Source organism: Argopecten irradians, chromosome 2 (assembly GCF_041381155.1).
Source record: "Argopecten irradians isolate NY chromosome 2, Ai_NY, whole genome shotgun sequence".
NCBI classification, from domain to species: Eukaryota; Metazoa; Mollusca; class Bivalvia; order Pectinida; family Pectinidae; genus Argopecten; species Argopecten irradians.
The window spans coordinates 67,498,549-67,509,633 of record NC_091135.1 but is presented as its reverse complement, the minus strand read 5'-3'; the positions used below and the strand labels follow the sequence as shown (position 1 = coordinate 67,509,633).

At 32.5% G+C, this 11,085-nt stretch overlaps 1 protein-coding gene across 3 annotated transcripts in view; it reads left to right on the top strand.

Annotated features, from left to right (window-relative positions):
* Nucleotides 1–5,802: 5,802 nt before the first annotated feature.
* LOC138316292 (sal-like protein 1) overlaps nucleotides 5,803–11,085 on the top strand; it is a 67,932-nt gene continuing 62,649 nt past the window's right edge. Inside the window, exon 1 of one of the 3 annotated variants that reach the window (XM_069257925.1) lies at nucleotides 5,803–6,109. In XM_069257925.1, coding sequence (XP_069114026.1) covers nucleotides 6,037–6,109 — 73 coding nt within the window. In that variant the 5' untranslated portion in view covers nucleotides 5,803–6,036. Of the gene's footprint in view, nucleotides 6,110–6,135; nucleotides 6,348–11,085 lie in introns of those variants that run through there. The other 2 variants (XM_069257927.1, XM_069257928.1) reach the window with 2 other exon arrangements.

Here is an 11,085-nt window from a genome sequence, read left to right as displayed (position 1 = left end):
TATCAATTTGGCGTTTTTTGTGTTAAGTATAATCAGTGAAATCACCCATATTTTAATTGAATTTCGATTTTTATCTACTAAATCATGTAATTTCAAACCCAACCAACTGGAACACCTCATTTATTCGAACTGTCCGTTAGCTTGTTCAATACATATACTCTGATAAAAGGATATTTATCGTGATACGTGGACTTCTTATTCTTCATTTCAATCTCTTTAAAATTTTACTTTATTGTTATGAATTAATATTGATCTGAATTGAAACACTGTTTCTGAAATACTAAGCTACAAACAATATTTTGTCGAAATCCTTTAGGAACTGTGGTATATCAATAATATAGACTAAAAGTCAATTCTTTAAAATTCCGTGAAATTGTCTTGATTAATTTGGTAATGTGTAAAATTTAAAGAGTACTAATAGCAATAAGAGGATCCAAATAGGCGGTAAAACAGTGACTACTAGTTAGCAGAGTTGATACAAAACATTTTTTATGAGTTAAAAATATAATTATAAATGTTCGAACCCGTGGAATGGAATGCGTCAGATTTCTTTGTGATGATGTCCGGTTACTGATCTACATTGCAGTAAAGTACGTCAATGCAAATCTCTATAATCGATATGCAAAATCGTTGTGAAAATCGGCAGAAAATCGCCATGCCCAGGAGGCGCCTACCTCTTCTTATTGGATTCTACATGATGAGTTTAGTTTGTACTTTGATTTCAATTTGACACAAAACCTCTATGTTTTATATTTTCTTGAATGTTGATGGTGTTAAGTGCTTCACTAGGAGATGGTTTAGAGCGAATTTATGTCCCGTGTCCTCTGTAGTAGTCTATATACCGGCGCACTTTGGAGATGCAGGCCAAACGATCAATATTGTCTTGAGAACAAACGGGCAATCTGTGAATACACATGCATAAAGGTCCTGGGCACAGACCAAACAGAGACTTATCATAAAGTAAAAGTCATTTGTTATGTTACTTATATATCATATAGATATATTCGACTCAAAAAGTGGACAATTTCACTACAAACAGTGATATAGCTGCAAAACAAAAAAAGCTGGCATAAACAATAAAATCTTAAAACTAATGTTTCCTCTGTCTATGTATCAAGAAAGGATGCGTCTATCGTTTATTTTTAATTCTTTTAGTTTATAAACAACAAAAACAATAAAAATCAATATGCTCACAAAAGGAAATAAAAAAAGAAACAATGTCTGAGGTGAAGAACACTAACGTAATACTACGATGTTATATTCTTCGTTTCAGTGGACCGGAAATTGTGACTCGACTCAAATACGATCAATTTCATTGATGAGTGTATTTATTAATAAGACGATGGGAGGAAATGGCTGTAGATGGAGGCCGACTAACGCCGAGTGTCTGCCCACATGTCTGTTATGACCGTGTACCTACGGGCTAACGACACAAAAACACGCCTTAAGAGAGGAAATATTATTTCAAAATGTGATGTAAACATTTTTATATTATTTATTTTCATTTGATGTAATTTGTCATTAAACAACGTAGGCATGTAGTGTTAAACTATAAACCACCAGCTTGTGTAATTCCACACCGTATATATTCCCTTGTTATGTTTTTTAGAATAATGCGTTGTAATAAAATTCCAATTACCAAATATGGGGATGCACTAATTGGTGTTTATAAATATCAAAATAGCTATAGAAATCGACAAACAATAATAAAAAATACACTTTAAACAAAACGATACGCGTGTCATAATTAATTAAAACTGAAATATGGGTATTCATTTCAAACAGAAAGGCACTGTGAAATGTACTTTATTAAAACCAACACCCATGCATATCAAATCATTTGGTATATCAATTAGTGTAATGGAAATTTGTTTATTTCAAAAACCGTTCCGGCACATGATTTTTTCAACTGAAGTTGAAGCATGACGAGAAGCCTCCAAACTAGAGAAGTGTGGAGATGTTTGATTGGAATTGATTGGGTGTAAATTAGAATGATAAAGTAAATCGCCTAGATCAATGCAGAATGGCGGCCAACAATGGTATAGATTTATAGATGATGTGTCATATTATTTTGTTCATATTTAACAGTGTAAAGTATCAAAAGAGGTCTACATTCCATGTATTTCGTTTCCTGGGCTGAGGACAAGTAATAATAATGCTGGAATAATAATATTTATTAGTATATAAATATGTTTAATATTTATATTATATAACTCAATTTTCCATGTTACCTGCTAGCCACATTATGTAGTAGACATGTAAGCGATGGAATGTCTCTATCAGATATATAATAAATACAACTAATATTTCCTCACTATTGTAGATGTTGTGCCCCTGGGGTTTGATTGATGGACATAACGCGATGTTATCACACCCCGCCCCGTTAAACACACCCCCGGGGTGACGACCACACTTGTACGGCTAGTTTACACGGCTTTAGATAGGCCGGACACTCGCTGACCAGTGATAACGCTAACAAATCGACACAAACACTCTCTTTGTTATCACTGGAAACCCACAGTGATTCACATGTCAAAAACGCCTTTTGTTAAAAAATATCTTGGCATATCTGAGCAAGGGAAATGAAAGGCAGGTATTTGTACGCGCTAATAGAAAGACAAACAAACATGAAAATAGTGAATAGGTTTACGATAATACTGTCAGCGTTACGTAATTAACAGATCTGATAGCCCCTGTATACCGACAACTTAATTGTCATAACCGGTTTGGGAAATTATTTTGTGTTTGTTATAGTAATTATCAGAATTTTCTTGTTTTTCGCCTTTTTAACGTTACACACCATTGAGCAATTTTTATTAATTGAATTAATTATTAATCTTTGCTATTTTAATGAACTGCAATAATATTTTAATTAAGTGATATTTATGAATATATCTACTGAAGCGAGTCAGTGGCTTTGAAAGAAATACCTGAAATATTAATGCCAGCGTAAATAGATAGGAAAACATTAGCTTTAATACCAGTGTCTGAGGACTGGGGGCGGCTTCAGTCAGGCTGCCTAGGCCAATATACAAACAAATACTGTTACAACCCACCTGTAATGCCTGGTGAAAAGAATTGGTCATATTTTAGAAATTAAATGTCAGGAAGTCAACATAATTACTTGTAATATTGGTTTGTGTGATCCCCTTAGGAGGTATAAAGACAAAGGGCCCGTAATGTTACCAGGTCTATACAGCTACACAATGTAACATGTATGGGAAATCCAATTCCTTATTTAGGATTAATAAGATTTACAGGTATTTAGGTAACTGTGTAAATGTTGATTTAATACACAAATCTTTCCTTTTCTTTAGTTTTAAATGCATGTTTAAACAGGTTTATTTACATACATATTTAATTGTAACCGAAAACTATTTATGAAATAAATAACAGTATGTTAAAGAATTTGTATACATATCAAATTTAATCAATGTTAGTAGACACAAATACGTCTCCGTTTATGTCCATAGAGACGTGTTACATATTGAAAATATTTATCTTTAATTTATTTTCCTAAAAAAATTCATATTAAGACGAGAAGTTATTCTTTTCATAGAAATGAAGAAAAAAAACCCAGTAATTTTACTAACAAAGATAAAATCTATTTATTATGATTTTAGATATTTTCTTATTTCTTATTCTTTTTTTTTTTACATAATTTTAAAAATATAGGGCTTATGTATAATCAAAGTTAAAGCGTTGAAACGATACAAAGGAAAACATCTTGGAGTCAAGACAACCACAGGCAATACACAACGCATTGATAAGATATACTAAACCCGGGCAGGAGGCGGGGCTGATTATCCGGCAACTAAAACTAGGTGAACCGTATATTGAGGGGCAGTGTTTCCATGGGAAGCAATGGTGTTGTATACAGGCTGAAATACAGACTAGGAGTACAAAACACATCACCATAGATAGTATACATCTCTGGGATGGCGCGGATACAGGCAGATTAACTCCAGATAAAAAATAGCTGCCTGGTATATCTATTTTTAATTATGCATGGGCTAAAAAGATAAAGGGACTAAACCAGATCCCTGTTTATTATGAGGGCTAATTATCTTAACATTCCGAAAATTTTGTTGAAGTCTGTGCTAATTGTTCAATACTTATTATTGAAATGGAGTTAAGCTAGGACTTAGATATTTCAATCCCTGATTTTTGTCTAAAGTGGAATGCACTCATTATTTTGTATTTTTTTCTAAGTCAGGATTTTTTAGTCATTTATCAATAACTAATCTAGGATAAAAAAAATCATTTGACAAGTTAAGATAAAACTAGTAATTTCGAATTATTAGAAAAAAAATAATAAGAGTACAAAATAATAGTATACTAAATATAAATTTATTTGAAAATTGCTAAACTTAATTTTTTATACAAAACACTCGTGTCTACAGCAAAGACATAGACTTATTCAGCTCGTCATTGCCTGGTCCAAACGAGCACTTATCGATCCTTCGATCTTCACTCGACTGAAAAGGGTGATTGAAATACAATCACCTCTACCGCAGTCTCGGCCGACTTTGAACACCTTGAGGAGTCTCCGGTACCCTTGTCGGGGACATCAAAGACGTGCCGCCCATTTTTGTCGGTCTCTTAGAACAATCACTTTCCCCTTGTTATGATTTCACTTTTTTGATTGAGCTATATCTAAACGTTACAAACGAATTTTGGCTTTAAAAGAAAGACTTTCTCAAATATTCCTAATTGCCTGAACATTTCAACCCGTTATGTATTTTTATTGATTTCATAGAAATTCGCAGAAACATATATTTATATTCTATCCATAGGTATTCAATCAAACATTAATGCAAATCTTAAAGAAAAATTAATTCGTTGTTATCAAGATTTTTTTTATTAGTTTCAAAGATTACATTATGTAAACTTGTTTAAATATTTTGTACAAATGATTCAGGCTGTGTTTGGCCGAACTATGAACACCGAGGGTGGCATGGTCACGCTTGAGTGGCCGGATATGCAAATTTCCACTTTTCAAACGATTTGATTTACGACGTTATTTAACCAAACAGATCAATTGAACGGGCCCTTTGGTCTAAGAGAAATGTCACCCGGGCGTTGATGAAAATTGCTAGTTTAAACTTTGCTGACAAAACGAACAAAAGGTATTATAAATTCCCTGTTACATAAAAATTGTTATAAATTCACCCATTAAACTTTAAAGACTTAAGCCCTTGTCTATAGATTTTTTAATCCCATTATTTAAGATTTTCTCAACATCTCTCTAAATTTGAAAATAATTATATTATGGCCCGATTTGAGATGAAAATGCGACATCAAAGATTAAATTATACATATAACAGTTGTTTGTAAAATTCACAAAGTAAACATTTCTTCTGAAACACTAAACTAAAAAATACGGCTAAATAATTATGACAAAACTATCCGGTTGACTGAGCTTACAATAAATGTATGAAGTTTCACTTTGTTGATTTTTCACTTTTCTTATATTAATATATCGTTTACATATGAGTCATCTCAAAAGATCAAAACGATTATGTTAACGTTAAGTCTCTAACCCTGAGGTAATATATAAAAGTTAAATAAAAAAATAAAGATCAAAAGACTTGTTTTCTATAATACTCCCTTACAACCGACCTATAAAATATGTAAGTATACAACGTCCATCAGTTTCCGTTACATGATGTAATACGCTAGCCCCAAGTCGACTGTTCGGCTCGGCTAGATATAAGATAGTGACTGTATCACACCTCTGTATGAATGAACGCTAACAATACCAGCGCTACCTCCTCGCTTTAAAAAATCACTCGAGTATTACGATTTACCCATCGGCTGACAGCTACAAAACCTCCCGCAGATAATTTGCCGAGTCGGATCAAAACCAATCAAAAGTCTTGTTACAAATTTGATTATGATAATTACGATCGCGGCCACATTACAAATGCTCTATTGATAATCATATTTTCGACATGCGCATAAGGGTATCTTATTTGTAAATCAGAAAATTGCAACACAAGAAGTTTTGTCATTCGTTTGCTTACTACCTAAGCGATGTCACGTCGCAAGCAACCCGTCCCTCGCCACATTGAAACGGAGGATGAGCTTGCTACCATCTTGCAAAACGGTAAGTTAGTTTTGTTCGGAGGAAATAGGAGTTAAGTTGTGGGTCTATCCGATGTTTATTGTATAACACACTAACAAACGTGTGTGCGTTACTCTGTGTATCGGTATTTGACGCATGGCGTTTTATTTACTTGGGATTCGAGGCCTCGCAAGTACGAACCGGAATTACAATCACAGGACGGACATTGTTTTGTTCTAGTGGAGACATTCCTGACATTTTCACCAACTTTGCATTTACAGTAGGTAAATACTTTCTGTTTATATGTACAAACCCCAGCGTGCGTGTGTGTTGATTTGACGCTTTGAAAAGTCCGCGAACGACCACGAGGACTAGTTGTAAACACGTATGTATTGTATTGGTTCGGAACAGTTATCTGTTGTTTATATACAAGTAAGTAATTCTACTTTTAGTTATCTAATGTAGACATGATGAAAAAAAATATGAAATAATTATTAATTAAATATTTAAGCCAGATATTTAATTTAAATTGATATTACTATATTTGTCATAATTCAACAATGTATAACATTATTTTTATTTTAAAATAATTTTTCAATAATGACTACAAGTGAAAAAATTGTCTGGAATGAATGTTTTGTAAAGAAATCAATAATAATGCACATGTTAGCTGTGAAAGTGATTTGACTCTGGAGATTAGGTAGGGTTACAAGAGATGACAGATAGGCCAGGAAGGATTATAATTTAAAGATTTTTTAGATGCCAGATAAAACCCATTTAAGCTACAATAGACAGTGTTTAACTGTAAAATCTAAATCACACAGGTATGTGATATTTTATAGATGTAATTCCTTATCAATAATGTAAATTTAAAAGTAACATTGGTAGGAGATGTACATTGAAGTTTAAGAAATTAATTCGGAAATGTTGTAAAATTATTTTTATCAATTTTATTCAGTTAAATAGATGTTTGGATAACTAGCTAAAATTAATTAAAACTCTTAAAATTGAAGTAATTTATATATTAGTATCAAAGATATGTGTTGATACATTATTGGCTGCTCATATAAAGTTGTAAATAGGGGTTTAAATTGTGTGTTTCAGTATTTATTTTTATCAATACACTAACGGATAATAATCTTCAGGCGTGCTTTGAACCAATAAATACTCCAATCCTTGTGAACTTTATCCTAGTGGCAGCTTCCATAATGTCTCCAAGTTGTACTCGAGTCGAGTCAAACATGTCACTGCCCCGGTAAAAAGTATTAGTAATATTCCTTGTTCAAACAAGATGACATGAGTAACTCATATGAAATCGCCATTCCCTTTCCTATCAATCTTTAAATTTCTATAGAAAATCTTGAAGATATTTGATAAATAATACACAATAGTGAAACTGATAATACCTCTAAGTCGCAATCTTAACAAAAGGATATGAGGACCGAAACCTAGCATAGAAACCACAGGTTTGGGGTTGCTAGCTGGATAAAATTGTATCAAAATGTTATTCATTTGCTAAACATATTTCAAATTTGATAGCCAATATCGGTATTGATAAATTATTGTAGATATTCCGCCAATGAGATATAAAGGGGCATAGTAAATCTCCACCTGTAATCAAGTAGCATGATAAGTGACTTAGAAAGGACCAACATTCCAGGTGATATACATGTATATAAGGCTTCGGACTACCAGGGCTTGTTAAATTGTTTGACACTTTATAAAATGGCCTTAAGAATTAAACAGAAAGGGCCTGTGTGAACAACTGTACTCGGACAATACCACATGGAGATTTCTCAGCTGTATCTATAAATTGTTACATCTATAGTTTTTAATATCTTTTTATTACACAAAAGTGTCTCATAAAATTAACCTCAAGTGACAGTTCACTCTTGAAAACTTAAAACAGTGGATTTAAATTGTCAGACATTGTTTAAAGCAATGTAAATTTTCTTTGGAAATGTCAGTTTTATTGTATTGAAATGTATATTATTCTGTTTTAAGATAGTTTCTAAGATACAGCCATTAAATTGTTTCTTACTAAAATGTAAGTTTGGAGTGGATATTCAAAAGGGAGTTGAAAAAATGTTATTTTATTTTCTAAAGAAAGTTTCCTTAAAATGTTTCAATGCATTTCAATAAGAGCTTTTCTAGAAATTGATGATTGATATCAATTTCATTTTTCACAAATGTCAAAATTTTTATCCATTCTTAACCTCCTAAAGAAGACAAAAGAGGGATTTATATATTTTCTCACTTGTATAAACGCAGTGTTTGCTTTTAAAAGATCATTTATCAGATGGTTTTAAATAACATCGCAGTAGAGGTTTTCAATCTCAGAAATTGATTTAAGAATCTTGAATTTGTTTTGCCAGTCATCAATTCCTGAGCAGATGAACAGTTAGAAGGTTTAGTTAGAGGAAAGAAAATGGGTTGAAAGGAATGGGTATTGATGGGTGAGATAAGCGGCCTAAAGATGAACAAGTATGATAGGGGAGATAGATTGTAAGCAATGACATCTCAGCCTCCGGAGCCCCTGGTACCACCAACAGCTGTTCTAGAGATGGAATTTTGAAAAATTTTGACAGTGTATTTAGCAGGAAGGGCTGTTAAAACTGACATATCTTCGATGAACTGTTTCTGATACATGTTTACCAGCAGCATGAAAGAAAAACCTCCCAGATTTCTCTTCTTACTAGATTTTTTGAGAAATGATAGTTTTTGTTAGCAATTTTCAGAGGTTTTATTTCGTTAAAATCAGCTACAGAATCACATTAGGATATTTTTTTTGGTTCATGATTAATTCTCCAGTGATGAAAATTAGCCTTTATACTCATTTAAAAAGTGTTACATTTGTTTCCCACAAATTGTTAAAGCTAGAAATTTCCATTTATTTAATTTTTTTTTGTACCTTTTAAATTTTGCTTTAAACTGTGTTGGGATTTTATTTTCAGAAAATTTGGAAGTGTACACATGTCGTTATTGATATGGCAGTTATTTAATTGAATGTTGGGAAAGCTCACAGTTAATTTTCTCTGCATCATACCGTGTAAGCAGGTACTAACAATAGTGAATTATCTCCCCTTGGCTTGGCATGTCGAATCTGGACGGAAAAGAAATGCTAAAAAAAATCTAATTTTTCTTGCAAAACTAACAAATGTTTAGAACCTATGGTCATCTTCAAAAAACTAAAAGAATACTCTACATAATGTTATGTTTGAATTCCTATGTAGTTAAATTTCATTGTCCAGGTCAAAATGTGATTCACGATTTAGTTTGTATCTGCTAACAACCTTAGGGTCACATATGTGACCTTTATCTTGAGCTTAAAATGAAATATCAAAGCATCTCCTAAATGTATGTTTAATCTGTAAGATATATTGTACACACATATTAGTGTCTCGAGGAAGTTGGAGGTGAAAGTGGAGGCAGTGTTTAACCAGTCCTGTTTGTACTCCCATTATCAGTAGAATTTTCATCCTTAGTTATGATAAAACTTTATGATTTGAAGTTTTGCTTTGTTTCCCCAGCTTTACCCATTAACGGAGGATAGTCTAGTCGAATATCTTAGCTTTTATGGTATTAGAGCTAGGGTAATGGAAACAAATGACCAGATTTGGACAGGAACACATCTCCGGTCTCAGTGATGCAGCGATATGTCTGTCATATTCAAACATGAAAATTCCTCCACTGTCCACATGATGTTGACTCAATATTGGGAGGATGACACGCCGGACCTATTTTAACTTTCATCCTTGTTCCGGTGCGATTAATCAGCAGATAAACTTGTATATCATCTTGTGATAACAACCTGCTAACTTCTCCACAGAAAGAAAAAAAAATATTTATAAGAAAATGTTGAGCTTACCATACGTACTGATAAAGTTCAGTGTTGACTCAAGTTTAAAAAAAGATAGTTGCCTAGCAAATTATAACATCGTAAAATTATCACACACTGATATCGTGGACTAGTAATTTATTGGTGTATTAAATTCATATTTAAAAAGAACAGGGAAGTTCTAAATTATACCTGGTAAGATATGTAACATAATTTATGTAAATACCAAGACTAGCCGGAGTTTCTTAACTCATGGGTTCCTCAGCGTATCCCAGTAACTGTATGGGTGAACGTCTGATTTATAACGTTTATTATTGATATTTTAGAAAATGAAATAACTTGTTGGATGACCGTGGGTCAATCCTGGTGATCTATTATTGGAGCTAACTATAAATATATTTGTATAGGGCGTGATCTCTCCAATAGATTCTGGTGTGGGAATTTAAAAAACTTTCAAATGTGGAACAAACATAAAGAAAAAAAACCCAGATATTGATATACAGGTGCTTCTTTGAGCTGTTTTAACTTTTATATTTCACCAAAAGGAAAGTGATGTATTGGTTATCTCGTTCTATCTTATAATACATAATTATCAAGTTCAGTTACAAAAAACTTGTCAATTTTCTTTTGTTCACTAGTGCAAATAGATTTAGAAACTTTGATGGTTGGATAGAATTACCTGGCCGTTGAGGTGATATTTGTTCTCCTCGACCAAGAGACAGGACCTTCAGATATTGACCTTGAGAATAGTTAGTACTAGCCTTAGGTACTTGAAGCCCAATTGAGTTTTACACAGACGACACCTATATGATATCAAAGGGAAAAATATCATAATCTATCTTAGGAACAAATATTGACGGACTATATAATTATTCCTCGAACTAAGTCAGATTTTACATTTAATTTTTCCACAATAACCGATTGACGTTAGGGTATTGATGAATGTCTTTTTTAGCTATCAATATGATATCTGGCCTTGTCTTAATCTTTTTTCTTCTTATCTTAATCTTAATTATATCTTTTTAAAATTGCAGGTGCAATTTGGGTACACAAACAAACAGTTATTGTTTACTTTGAGTTAAAATACAGCTGACAAACTAAACTGATTAGATTTTTAAATTGTACCGCAAAAACTTGGGTTGATTATAGCTGTAATGAAGCACCTTAATTCATCTATTAA